Genomic DNA, 15,203 nt, shown 5'->3' on the forward strand with positions numbered 1-15,203 from the left:
TGGACACCCTGAAACAACATGCCTGTGGCTGGATCAGTTCGAAATAATTTATTGTAGAAATTTATTTCAATTAGTGGAGCAGGCACTAATTTATATCATTGCAAATGTACTTATCTTTTTATATTGGTATGTGTTTTGTATGGAAATCTATTGATATCTGAGACAGTATGTCATGTTTGGGTTTTGTAACTTTGCCAGAGGAAGACCCAAGTAGGCATATGAGTGGATAGGATGTGTTTTTGAACTGTCTGGAGACAGGTAATCTCATGTTAGTTAGACCTTTTTATCGCAGAGTGACCAACACATCTGTTGAGCCTGAAAGTACAGGAGGGGGTAGCTTGACTTGCTGGTAGACTTCCTATGTTTGTAAGATTCAGTATGCAAGTGATCACATATTAATGGGAATTTTGCAAGTTACATTGTGTTAAAAGCAAGATTAGAGAATTTTTTTTTTATATCCTGACGATAAACATTCAATATAAAATTTCAGACGTTATGATGCCACTACCAACAATGTAAAAAGGTGTCAAACCATTCCTGGCTGATTTATGTGCAGGCTGCATGAAGCACCTGGATTGGTTAGAGGGGCAGGAGGCTGGATTGCCTCCTGCCAGGGTGTAAATCTGTATAAAAAGTGCACTGTTTGACCATGTAAGGTAGTAGTATATTACCATCTGTACCTTCTGAAGATCACTAGTACCACAAACTAGTGTAACTGTCCTTATTTGGACACTTGAGCTAATAAACATCACTGCTTCAAGATCCTGATTTGATGCCTACTTACCTGTGGCAGTTCCTATGACCTACAAATTGGACCATTCTAATCTTTTATTCAGCTTTTTTGAGGTTGGGACCCAACATTCCAATACCAACACTCTGGCCAGTGTGATAGGCCAGTGATCATAGCAACCCTGATCTAAAGGAAGTGGTGGGGGTACCAGCTCAGGTGCACAGCGAAGGAATACAACAGAAGTGAAAGTTAACCTGAAGGAACTGGTTCTAGGTGCCACCAAAGGATCCTAGTGGTGGCAGCACCAAGCCCTTCCTACAGAGTTTAGAGGGGCGCAATTTGGGATAAACAGAGGAGATGTGGTAAGGCAAGCTCATGCAGCCCCCGACAGGATAGCATAGGAGGTCTATCCTGTCACAATGCCCTTTGCCCATTACACCTATAACAACAATAATAACATAATATGGACTTTTGAAGTAATTGCACAGGTGTGAAACATAAATTTATAAGTGGGACTGAAGGAATTAGTGAACTAGTCACAAAATCCAGGGAACACACTATGGACTTAATTTCACCTGGTTCTTAAGTAAGCCAGGTGAGTTATATAGACACATTGTGGTTTTTTATTTTCCCCTGGAATTTCAAAATGTTGCCCTTGGTCGCTTCCTAACAAGAAGCCCTCACCCTCCAGCCAAAACAGGAAGTCAACAATATCTCAAGCTGTTGTCACATCACAAAAGCTTGTAAGGGATTAAAATGAGGTATTGTTCTGCATCAACTGGGATATGGAGGCTTCTAAACCAGTGTATACCACTATTGTTCTCCCTTGGCCTTTGACAGACAGTGAGGCACCAGCACAGCAGGGGAGGACTGTACGTGGAAAGTATCCTGGTTCCTGCCCATCTCCAGCCAATCAACATCTTTTGGCCAATCCCAGCAATGCTGATCTGGGAAAAACCCTGCAGGGTGGAATTTCCAGTATAGTAAACGTTTGTTAAAAAGGCCTGCAGGAGAGACTTCAGGGATGTTAGTGGATTCTGTTGAGCTTGGTATTGGAGTCCTGTCTCTTACCAGCTCCAACGTGGTTACTAATCCAGTTCTTGCTTTAATTCCCATCACTGCTGCAACATCATACTGTCAAGAATCCATGTTCCTTCAGGTGTTACTAGTAGATCTGTTCACTTGGTGAGCCTGCTGGAGCAGGGAGACTTGGGTACAGGTACTTACCAACTTGGTAGAAAGCTTCGGCCATACAGCAGGATCAACCAGTCCAGGGAAATGGATATACAACTTAGCAAGGACATAATAATTTTGCTACAACTTGGACTGGTAACAAAACCCCATATTTATAGAACTTTTGGGGTCATTGTCCACTTGGCTGTTGGGGGATGGTTGAAGGTTGTTGGTCAATTTTATTATGTTTAAATGGTTTACTACATAAAGCTATTGTTTGCAGTTATATGTAATAAAGATATATTTATATCCACACCTTTTCTTTGACTGTGTGACCCTGATCCCCTAGATACCTAAGTCACCAAGTAAACTCCTGCCCTGATGCGCTTATTCAGCTAATGTCTGTTGTTTACAATATTTTTAAAAATCTGCTCCTCTAAGCAATGGCCTGTGTAACTTTCTTCCAAAACTAGGCCTGACAGTTACATCACATCTCTCAAGTTTTAATGTCTGTAATTGCTATTTAGCTGCTATTAGACTACATCACCCTGAATGGTTTCTGGTGGCTACTCTCCAGTTGGTCTGTCCATAGACACATGACTCAGCCCATAGGGCAAAACGTACATCAGGCTGCACGTCAGCAATGACATCACAGATCCAGAAGCTTTAGGAGCCAGTAAGCGGTGACTAGCCGAATCCCTGTGAATAAGGCATATGTAACTTAGTGCAGAGTTAGTGGACCAGGAAATACCAGACAACTGAATGCAGTTTGTATGTGAGAGAAGTGGAATAGTCACAAGTTCTTACAATTGGGTGCATACATATGTGAGTATATTATGTACTAATGTAACAGACCTATTAATGAGATACTAATCTCTACTGTGGTATACTGGCAGACATTATTTATACCCACTCCACATTGCAACAATAAAATGCTGCAAACATTAAATTAATAAATGGAATCTGTAATATGGTTAGAACTAATAAACAACCCTGAGCGCACCTTGATTACCACACTTTCAGGCCTATTTTGTCTGCAATTTGTGTTTTCATTAAGGGATTTTTTCATCTGTAAATAAGGCATACTTACCAACCTTTGGTAAATTAATTCCGGGAGATCCCAGGCAGGGGGGCGTGGTTCGTGGGCTGGAGGGGCGGGGTGTGGCAAATTGCACCATTTCGGTCCCGCCCCCCACGACAAAATACCGTTGTTTTTATCGCGCGCAGGGGGGGGTGGTCAAAATGGCGCGATTCACCGCGAATAGCATCATTTTGAGGAGCAGATGCCATTTTTGGGATATTTGCCTGCTCTCCCGGGAGACCTACCCGAATTTCGGGAGTCTCCCGGACATTCCGGGAAATTTGTCAAGTATGAAATAAGGGAATTCCCCAGATATAAAAAATTTTTTTTACCTACAGTATATTGGTACGAGTAATGTTTGAGATATTGTGGAATGTAATATGATATCTAACAATATGATACGATCCTATACCAACTTTTGATATATGTTTAGGACAATGTGGAATATTATGGAATATAATGTGTTATGTAACAACATTCATGAAATCTGATACCCACTCTTGACATAACGAATGGATATCCTAGATGTTAGTAGGAACATATTAGAGGTTCAATAAAATAAAAAAATAAAAAATAAAAATAATAATAAAATAACTGCACTGGCTTTTAGATTGACAGCATATTTTATTGAACCCATAAGGATATCATGCAAAAAGGTTATTCAAGGATCATAGATATCAGGATAATGCAATACTCACACACTGTTTATACCTGCTCACTGAAGGGCCTGATAAACTTTTATTATACATTTGCTCACTTTCTTCATCTATTTAATTTTAATATATTCACCTTTTGAAACCTGGACAGAAATCAAGTACTAATTTATTTTAAGTATTTACTAATAAAAGTGTTTTTATAAATGTTAGTGGACTGGAGTGCTCCAATACCCATTTTTATCTCTGTGGCTGAGTCCACACTGTAAACTGTTCATAGACTACTTGATTAGGATTAGGAAATGTACATAAAGGGTCAGAAAGGACACAATTTAATATTAACATGCATATCATATGTGACAGTTGGATATCATGTTCTCAAAACATGAATAATATGTGTAATTTAATATATACACCGTAATAACACAGTAATAAAACATTATTCTGTAATATAGACAAACAGAGAGCTTATAGGACCCTATTCACAATCTTACAAATTATTGGACAATGGGTGATACATGAGGTTAACATGCTACATGTTACATTTTGGTCCAGCCAGACTGCAAACGTAAATTGTGCTTAATGTAAATATATATAGTGTGTGTGTATATAAATACGCATACTAGCTGAAGTACCCGGTGTTGCATGAGTTTAAATATTAATAAGTTGTCAATGCGTTGGATGTAACTGTCAACCTTTTGAAAATAATTAGCACCTTAGCAGCTCTTCCAACACACCAATGAAGTGGCTGCTCAGTGGCATTTATATATACTTATGTGTATATATATATATATATATATATATATATATATATATTTATATACATACATATATGTGTGTATGTACATATGTATGTATGTTTATATATATATATATATATATATATATATATAGTGTGTGTGTGTGTATATTATATATATATATATATATATATATATATATATATATATATATATATATATATAATATATACTTTAAATGTCATTCAAATTCATACAGTGGAAGGTCCTGAACAGGCTCCCCGGGTCAAAGTTCTGCCCAGCGCACACTAACGGAAGAGTCTGACCTCAACCCTCTAGTATGTCTTCTGGGATCCAATGTTACCAGTGTGTGAAGTTTTCAGTCAAATCCATCCAGTGGAAAGCTCAGAACAGGCTCCTTGGGTCACAGTTATGCCCAGCGTACACCAACGGAGGTCCGACTGAGACCCTAAAACCTGTCCAGGATGCAATTGGACCACCTTGTGTTGGTTTCACCACAATTAGTGCAAGGGTGTCTGAATGCAGGCTTAGAACAGTCTTTCTGGGTTATAGTTCTGCCCAGAGTGTACATTTACAGGAGGTTCCAACCGTCACCCTAACCCCCCCCAAAACCTGGCCAGGATCCAATTGGACCATCTTGTGTTGGTTTCACCACAATTAGTGCAAGGGTGTCTGAATGCAGGCTTAGAACAGTCTTTCTGGGTTGTAGTTCTGCCCAGTGTACATTTACAGGAGGTCCGACCGTCACCCTAACCCCCCCCCCCCCCAAAACCTGGCCAGGATCCAATTGGACCACCTCGCGTAGTTTTCATCCCAATCAGTGTAGGTAAGTCCAAATGCATAACCAGAAAGACAAACAAATAGACCAATGTTTTATATCTAGATAGTACTGTGCCCCAGCCATCTGAAAATCAAATCAAACAAATAATGGTGCTGTTTACCTGCTTTCCTATTTAGATATTAATGAACTAGTGCAAGCAAAGTTTTTCTGTGCAGATAATAGTCATAAATACATAATATTGCACGTTTTATAAATATAATGGTAATAATTATTATTATCTTTCTGAATTACATGACTCTTATTTTTGAATAAATTATTTATAAATATGTATTTTTTTTAAACGCAAGGCACATGAGTCTTTGTCACTGGATATAAACTGTCAATAACAGCTGGAGAGTCCAGTGTTGTTTCCAAGAACCATATTTGGCTCCTGTTCAAACACACAATATTCAACAAAATTGTATGGAGAATGAGAAATATTCTATTCCTCATTCAATAGACAAGGTCCATTGATATAATTCCCCAGGAACTTAAATGTCTTATTTATGGACATTCACATGTTAGATTTTTTGACTATAAAGAACAATTAATGACCTGTACAGAATTACAGAATATTGTCAAAAATGTAGTGCAACTGGAGATAATATGCCTTTGGTTACTTATTGTGTCGCAACAATGCAACTGCATATAGTCAGAGATCAGAGTAGTGGAATAGAAGTGATCTTCATTGGTCTCATCTGTGTAGCCTGATGGATATGATCATTGCCATGAAGTGTTTTGAGACTTTGATGGAGATGGTAAGGATCTGATAGAAGTAAGTGATATAATTAAATAATTCTAGGACAAAACAGTGGATGTGGAAAATATGCAAGGCAGTGGTATAGCTCTAATGATACTGGTCAAATTAGGAAACTGGAATGGCTGGACTGTGAAGAAATTTTCAACATAGAATACAAACCAGAGGTGACAGGTCTCCATCTCAGGGAGAGAAGTAAAACATACTATTTTTTTTTATAATCAATGGTCACCTGTTAGCTTACAGAAATGTTTGCCAAGGTCAGAATTTAGAAGAATATTAGGATAAGAGAATGAAAATGAATAAAAACTAAGATCTAAATAGTATAACAGCTAATGAGGTCTCCGTGCGATGAAGTGCATGTCTAAGTGATGTTTTTCCTATCCTTAAACAGCCATTTAGCAAACTTAGATGAAATATACAAATTTTTTTTCTGAAATACAGACAAATCAAGGTGAACAGAAATTCAGGCTTTCATACATCTATAATTGAGAGATGAAAAAATAAATAACCACATGTGTAGATGGCAATAGACCTCTGTGTGGGGTTTTGTTCATACCATTCTCTTTTAAAGTCTGAGGTTCACTAATATAGGTGTCATGGTAGCACTTTTAACCATGATTCAGTAATTGCACTGTTTTTATTTGTGTAACCCCCTGTCACTGTGTGTAGTGTGGGGTGCAAAGGGTACACAGTGCACCTCCTTCTCAAGCCCTGGCTAGCTGATGGGCATGGGTGTAAATGATCAGGGGGTCCCTGCACATGCAGGTGTTTCTCTGTAGTTAGTGGGACACAGGTAATGTCACTTTGTAATGCAGTGTAAAAGTCACAATAATTTGGGCGCCAGACCATCTCTATAACAAACTGAACTTTTATTTACACTCTTCCTCCAGCACGATAATCATAATGGTTGCAGAATATATACATCTCCTTACTCTCTCCAGCACAGTTCTTAATGAGCAATACGAATATGGTTGCAAATATCTTATCACTCCTCCTGCACAGTTCTTAATGTTATCCAGATGTTAAATAACATAATTTACATGTCTCTTGCACTCCATACTCACTGCAGATCACCCTTTCTGCAGGGGCACATGCATGGATGCTAATAGGCAGGCAGCCTCTCCTCCATGCAGCTCTGACACACTCTGTGTACCTCTCAACTGCAGCTCACCCCTCCTCTGCGGGGATGATGTCTCCTGTGCTCTGACACGTCACTCTGTGTACTCTCAGCCTCAGGATCTGACACTACAGCTACCAGGCCTCTTGTAGCAGCCCTCACTCCAGGGCCTCTTCCATGCGAAGTGTCCCCCTCTCTCTTGGGTTCTCTATAGTGGCATGGAGTTCTCCCCCTCATCCAGGGCACACATTCCTTGCCCTGGCTCAGTCACCACGCTCAGACTTCCAGGGAATGCTGGGGGAGCCTGGGAGCTTCCACCCCAGGTCCCCAGCTACAACTCTCCTCTTGATGTCTCCTCTCTCCCTATCTCCTTTCCCCCTTGCTGACAGCCCCTCCTTCCTCTCCCTCAGTCTCCAGGCTGGGCTGGGTTATCCCCATGGTAACCTGTTTATGTAACTTTTCATAAACTATTAGCTTACCCTCTAGGTGACCCCTCCTGAATTCACCGAGGTAAAGGTTTAACTAAAACACCACTAGGGGGGTGTTACATTCTCCCCCGATTAGCTGGGCACCCTAAACTACACCTAATGGGCTGCCTAGCTAATCTCACTCACACCTAACTCACATATGACCACACACATGTAAACTTTTCTACATCACTATTGCATGAAAAATCACAGTGTAAAGTGAATACATACATAGCAATACAATGGCAGTATCAATATAAAACACATTTCACATTGCATACCCCACAACACCCCCAATGGATGTAAACATGTGAGTCACAGGTGTCCTGTTTTCTTTCAATGTACATTTAAATATGGCTTTATGCCAAAGCAATGTAGCACCTGCCCGTGCCTGCCCATGTCTCCCCCCTCCTGGGTCAAAAAGAGACAGGTGGCTCTCCTGGGCCCCTCCCAACAAATACATCTCAGCAATATATGCAGGGGTGGCATTTGACCAGCGGGGTTGCCTTCCCCCTTTCTCTCCAACGTGGACGATCTGCCTTTCTTTGCTCCCCCTAATCCTCCGGAAGGGCAATATACAGACGTCACATTGCACAATCTGCCTCTCTTTGCTTCCCCAAATCCTCAGGAAAGGCAATATACAGACTGCATTATAATTACACCTCACACGTTGAACCTTTTCTTCTTTTGCTTCCCACTCAGCTGGGTTAAGTGGCACTACAAGTCTCAGCAACAAGCACACTGCTGCTCCATATACTGTCCCGGACAGAACTACTCAGCAAACAGCTTGCTTCACCTTCTCCTCATTACCCTTGGTCTCCTGGGCACTAGAGACGGTCAGACATGGTGTCCCAAGGGTGTTACTCCGGCTGGGCACACTGCACTCAGTCCCTGTGTCCTGCAAGCACTTTCTCCATCTGTTGTGCTTGAGCCCCACGTTGGGCGCCATTATGTAACCCCCTGTCACTGTGTGTAGTGTGGGGTGCAAAGGGTACACAGTGCACCTCCTTCTCAAGCCCTGGCTAGCTGATGGGCATGGGTGTAAATGATCAGGGGGTCCCTGCACATGCAGGTGTTTCTCTGTAGTTAGTGGGACACAGGTAATGTCACTTTGTAATGCAGTGTAAAAGTCACAATAATTTGGGCGCCAGACCATCTCTATAACAAACTGAACTTTTATTTACACTCTTCCTCCAGCACGATAATCATAATGGTTGCAGAATATATACATCTCCTTACTCTCTCCAGCACAGTTCTTAATGAGCAATATGAATATGGTTGCAAATATCTTATCACTCCTCCTGCACAGTTCTTAATGTTATCCAGATGTTAAATAACATAATTTACATGTCTCTTGCACTCCATACTCACTGCAGATCACCCTTTCTGCAGGGGCACATGCATGGATGCTAATAGGCAGGCAGCCTCTCCTCCATGCAGCTCTGACACACTCTGTGTACCTCTCAACTGCAGCTCACCCCTCCTCTGCGGGGATGATGTCTCCTGTGCTCTGACACGTCACTCTGTGTACTCTCAGCCTCAGGATCTGACACTACAGCTACCAGGCCTCTTGTAGCAGCCCTCACTCCAGGGCCTCTTCCATGCGAAGTGTCCCCCTCTCTCTTGGGTTCTCTATAGTGGCATGGAGTTCTCCCCCTCATCCAGGGCACACATTCCTTGCCCTGGCTCAGTCACCACGCTCAGACTTCCAGGGAATGCTGGGGGAGCCTGGGAGCTTCCACCCCAGGTCCCCAGCTACAACTCTCCTCTTCTGTCTCCCTTCTCAGTTCCCCCTTGCTGACAGCCCCTCCTTCCTCTCCCTCAGTCTCCAGGCTGGGCTGGGTTATCCCCATGGTAACCTGTTTATGTAACTTTTCATAAACTATTAGCTTACCCTCTAGGTGACCCCTCCTGAATTCACCGAGGTAAAGGTTTAACTAAAACACCACTAGGGGGGTGTTACATTTGTATTTATATGTATTTTGTATTTCTATGTATTATATGTTCGTAGGAATAATGCAAGTTTGTGTGTTCTCCCTGTGTTTGCGTGGGTTTCCTCCAAGTGCTCCGGTTTCCTCCCAAACTCCGAAAACATACTAGTAGGTTAATTGGCTGCTATCAAAAATTGACCCTAGTCTCTGTGTGTGTGTGTGTGTGTGTGTGTGTGTGTGTGTGTGTATGTGTGTGTGTATGTTAGGGAATTTAGACTGTAAGCTCCAATGGGGCAGGGACTGATGTGAATGAGTTCTCTGTACAGCGCTGCGAAATCAGTGACGCTATATAAATAAATGATGATGATGATGATGAAGTCACTCACAGAGCTGATGTAACACATCTGTTTAATTCCTGTAAATTCCAATCAGAGATAACCATGGTCTAATCCTTGTGGATGACACCATTGAAGCAGTTTATTTATAGCATACTTGCCAACTTTTCCTCTTTGGCTTCAGGGAGATCCCAGGGGAGGTGGGCGTGCAGGGGCAGGGCTTGACAAATCGCATCAAATTGGCCCTGCCCCCTAAACGATTGTCACAATTTTGGACAATTACAGCAGGGGGCAGGGCTAAGATGATGCAATATTTGCATCATTAAGCCCCGCTCACGTCGCTTATCTATGGTGGGGGTGAGAACCGGTAGGTTGCCCTGGTCTTCCAGAAATACAGGAAGTCTTCTGGACATTCTGGGAGAGTAGGCAACTATGCGCTAAAGAAAAGCAGCTAATGAATCTCTAGAGACTGAAGTGTCTTTTACATTTCTGTCTCCATTACTGAAGTCATGTTGTCTTACCTGTCAGTCTTTGATTAAATCTTAGTCTCCATGAAAATCGCCACCACCATAGGCATCAATACATGGACATAGGACACAATTTCTGAACTGTGTCACAGATGGTGAAGCCAACTACGTCTTTTCAGGGAGTGAGGGAGATCACCTCTATTACAGGGAGTCTCCGTGACACTTAGGAAGAGTTGGCAAGTATGATTTATAGTCGTTGTACAAGATTGAATAAGTCATCTCAGCCGCAGGGTGTCTCTTTGCCTTTTCCCAACATCCAATAGATTCTAAAACTGTCAGATTACATTAAAATATTAACATATTTTTATGTTGGAATAATGTATGGAAAGAATATATATTTCCTCTCTTAGTATATTACAATTAGCATGCCTGGAGAGCAGTAAATCTACAAATATGTAAATAGACCACAGGCATACATCCTTTTCATTTATCTTACAAATTATTTTTCCATGTGGGTTTTTTGCCTTGATGCACAAAGTACACACAGTTCTTCTAAAAGTCTGGGAGTCATTACAAAGCTTTCCAGTCTCTGTGTGATGACTGGATAATGAAAAAATAAATTATTACTTGGGGAAGAATTAAAGGCAAATTGAATTATACCACTCTGGCAGATAGATGCATCCTTCTCGTTGCTAATCAAGAAAATGCAATCTCTGAAATACCAAAATTACCAACTCTGTGACTCCTACTAGTGCCCATAGGAGACTTAAGAGGATTAATGTTTTCTTCCCAGGCGTTCTACTTTTGGCAGCTTGGAAAATGAGTTTCTGTTTCTTATATTTGGCATTCTCAGTATGGAAAGTGCATTTAAGTATCATTCTAGAGAGAAGTAGGAGTTGTTCTTATTATTCTGAAGAATCTATTATTTATGATCATATTATTAATGTTCTTTTTTTTTCTATTTTGTATTTATTTATTTTCACAATTATAGCTGAGCTTTCTGGTCTTCTATTCATCGGAGACGCTATTCTGCAGGTAAGATTCCTGAATGTTATTTGTGCTATGTAACCCCTAGTCATGTGAGAAAGCAGCCAATTATTAAACATTATATGTTCTGATTGCAGATTAATGGAATAAATGTGAGGAAGTGCAAGCATGAGGAAGTGGTAAGGTGTTCAAAAAATATTATAATTATAGAGACTTATAAATGTCAATCTATTCATTTTATTAGCAATCAAAATGTTTTACTTTCATAACTTGGAGTTATATGAGATTTTCAGTAACATCCACAGTCTTCCTTGGAGCTATGCTTACTTAGTCACTGAACTACATATAAATGCAAAATCATACGTCTTTTAGGGTGATTCCATTTACATTTGCAGCAACTAGAGAGAGTGGTGTAATAATCTCTGCAAACATGACAGGCATTCTATTGCACATGTCCCCAGCTTACAAGATGGCAGCTGTGCTACACTAGGCCCCTCTTGGATGTTAGCAATAGCCAGGGAAGCAGTCCAGTGTCAGAGCCATGAGCTAGCAGAATGGTTCCTGACCAGGGCCTGTGCTGGGGTCTCCAATCCCCAGCCACCCACCCTTGTTCATGCACTAACCCCTCCCCTTACTCTGCTCTGAGCGGGGATTTGGAATATAAGGGGGCATGTTGCCCACAATGAAAACACATTACACAAAGCATTTGTCAGCTAAAATTCTTAAAGGAAATCTGGTATAAAGTGATGGTTATGTTATTTAGCAGAACACAAGCAGCCTCAGTGAAAGTAATTCCATTTCATTTTCCATTGTTTAGATTTGCTTAGAGGACAAATATTCAAATCACTCTTTAGTTTGTTCTGCTTGTATTTTGATAATTAAAATGGATATGACAGTTAATTCAGCTGTGATTTATATGTTCCTTACAAATGGTATATTGAGATTACAGAGGGATCTGCTATCCATCTGTGAATTTTCTTTGACAACCGTTTATGTTTTAGGGATCATATATATTCCCCAGTCTGCAATGTGACATTGTAATTTACATTTATTCTGTTATTATGTTAAGAAACTCATTCTCAATAACTATGAAATGTTAAGTTATAGTAATATGTGTGTATATATGTGTGTGTGTGTGTATATATATATATATATATATATATATATATATATATATATATATATATATATATTATAAAAGCCTAGTGGCGTGTGTTAGTCTGTGTGTGTGTGAAAAAAAAACAAGCTGCAGCGCCACCTGCTGGGTGGAGTTATACACTGACCTACTAAATTCTTAGTGTGTGTGGGAAAAAAAACTCAAAAAGGGCTGAAATTTGGTATACTAAGATTTTTTAATTTGTTTATTTAATTTGTTAATTGTTAAAAGTGTTTATAAAGATTTTAAAAAAAAATATATATATTTCTTGAAGGAGAAGTGACAGTTGGGAGTGGTTGGTGGTTGCCGGGGGTGACAGTGGGGAGTGGTTGGCGGTTGCCATTGGTGACAGTTGGGAGTGGTTGGTGGTTGCCGGGGGTGACAGTTGGGAGTGGTTGGTGGTTGCCGGGGGTGACAGAGCGAGAGGAGTGTGATACTCAGGACCGCTGAGAGAGATTTCTGTGTCTGGATAGACATCTGCATAGATGTGGCGATAAAGATGAAGGATGAGGTGATGGAGAAAAATGATGAGGTGGTGACATGTGGACAAAACCACGTTAAAAAAGGGCGCTTGTGTCGGGAAGTACATATATACATATATACATTAAGCTGTAGTGTTGTAGGCAATTTACAGAAATGAGAGAGAGATATTTTTTAAATTTGTTTACATATAGGGTAGGACAAATTTTTATGTAATATTCGTATTTACCCATACAGTATATCCAGATCCATTAGTCATCACTGGTCATCAATTATGTTAATCAAAGGATTTTGACAACAGGGGCACCAAATTTGTCTTTTACTAAACTATTCTTATTCTAGGCAAAATCTATGTGTAATACTGCCAGTGCTAGAAATATTTGTGCAATACATTGTTGTCTTATTTTAAACAATACAATATTTGTTTGTGCCTATGGCTCTTCATAACAACATTTTTTGTGTATAGTAGAGGCAACAAGGATGATACCCTTAATATACATTGAGTTGACCAAAGTTAAAATTGCATTTTATTGAGAGACATAGTACTTTTACTCCTATAGTATCTGTGAATGTAAGGTAAAAGTAATCTGTTGGTTCCAGTTACTAGTAGATAACATGACCACATCTAGCTTAGTACAAAATATTCTACATACCCTCGTTTACAATTGCTCGACCAATTACTTAAATATGGACAGCTGTGATGCCTGCTTTGCAATTAGTTCAGATGCATGTTGTGTGACTGCTTGTAACAAACATCATGCCTCTGAATAATAGTAGTAATGATTATTTTATATATATATATATATATATATATATATATATATATATATATATAACATTGCAGGCTCATTCATTCACATCATGATGTATTTACTCATTGCACTGCTACAGACACACGAATGTACACACAAAAAAACACACTTAGGTCAATTTATTCACAGGCCAGTTCGCCTACCATTCCTCATGTGTCAGTCATTTTGATTATAGCTCCCTTTGCATTTTACATTGGAAAAGGAAACATCTGGGCAAAGTAATTTATTTTACATATCACATAAGCCTATTATCCAAACAATCACACCCATTCCATCAAACCACAGGCCCATTTTTCACAAAAAGGCAAACTGGTTTATAGGCCACTCCCCTTTGAGGGCACCCAGACTGAAAGGAACTGTGGACCCAGGTTGTGACCCTGTAAGAAGCTATCTGCCAACCTTAACTGCTGTTTGGTTGTGGGGTGCAGGACCTAGTCCTTGCATGTGTTATGTTCGTTTTGTCACTATCAATAAATATTGTCCACTGTGATCAATGTGGTTCCAACGCACAAAGGAGATTTAATAGCAAGATGTAATAAATTACAATAAAATATAATAAAGTGCAGCCGATCCATGCGCAGCACACTGGATCCAGCAAACAGTCCTTCAGTCCTGAAGCCTGTGGACAAAGTAGACTGCTTGATGGTCACAGTGTCTACATATATACAGTTTGTGGTACATAAAAAACAGTGGTGATGTCATAGAGTAAGCAGAACATTTCTAAAAGCATTTTTCCATTGGTTCAGGATTTAGGACAGAGGTACAATTCAGGTCATAGGTCGGTTCACACGATGCTCTCCAAGAATGGGGGTCAACTCTCCAACTGTTGCCTATGTGTCTTCAGTCAGGAGCTCGCCAAAATACTGGTTCAAACCAGCCTATTAGCATTCCAAAGACAATATCATTTTGAGCATTAATCCTTTATCATCCATATTTAGCGTACTCACGGTGCGATCGGTTAGCCAATTGTAGCATATGTCTGATGGTAGAAAGTGGATTAGTATGACACTAAACATGATACAATTTCTATATACTGAACCTTAGATGTCAGTGAAGTGGTTTTAACATTATTATATTAACCTATTAAATCAATTACATTTAAATATAAAAGACTATGTGCTGGAACTTTATTAAGGTGAACTATTTAGAAATGTATGTGTGAGTGAAAATATATTTAGAAGTGTTCGATAGTGTTATTGCATAATAAGCCCTTCCACGCCGCAGCGTGCTATTCGCATATTTTCACATAAAGCCAATTAAATCGATGTTTATAATTTCAAACGATTTCATCCAATTATTTGACTTTCACACATGTTTTGTCATACACTGCTGTAGAGAATCTCCATGTAACTCACAACTAGGGCTGAATCTTTTCAGAACTAAAGAATGTTCATAGAGGTATGAGCATCTGTGGACTCTGTGTGACTTTCTGGAGAGGTTGAACCCATGCAAATCTAAGAGATGTTCATTCCT

At 39.9% G+C, this 15,203-nt stretch overlaps 1 protein-coding gene across 1 annotated transcript in view; it reads left to right on the plus strand.

Annotated features, from left to right (window-relative positions):
* SNTG1 (syntrophin gamma 1) overlaps positions 1-15,203 on the plus strand; it is a 437,638-nt gene that overhangs the window by 335,761 nt on the left and 86,674 nt on the right. Inside the window, 2 exon segments of the mRNA XM_075213502.1 lie at positions 11,287-11,330; positions 11,420-11,461. Coding sequence (XP_075069603.1) covers positions 11,287-11,330; positions 11,420-11,461 — 86 coding nt within the window.

The sequence above is a fragment of the Mixophyes fleayi genome, chromosome 5 (assembly GCF_038048845.1).
Source record: "Mixophyes fleayi isolate aMixFle1 chromosome 5, aMixFle1.hap1, whole genome shotgun sequence".
Lineage (NCBI taxonomy): Eukaryota > Metazoa > Chordata > Amphibia > Anura > Limnodynastidae > Mixophyes > Mixophyes fleayi.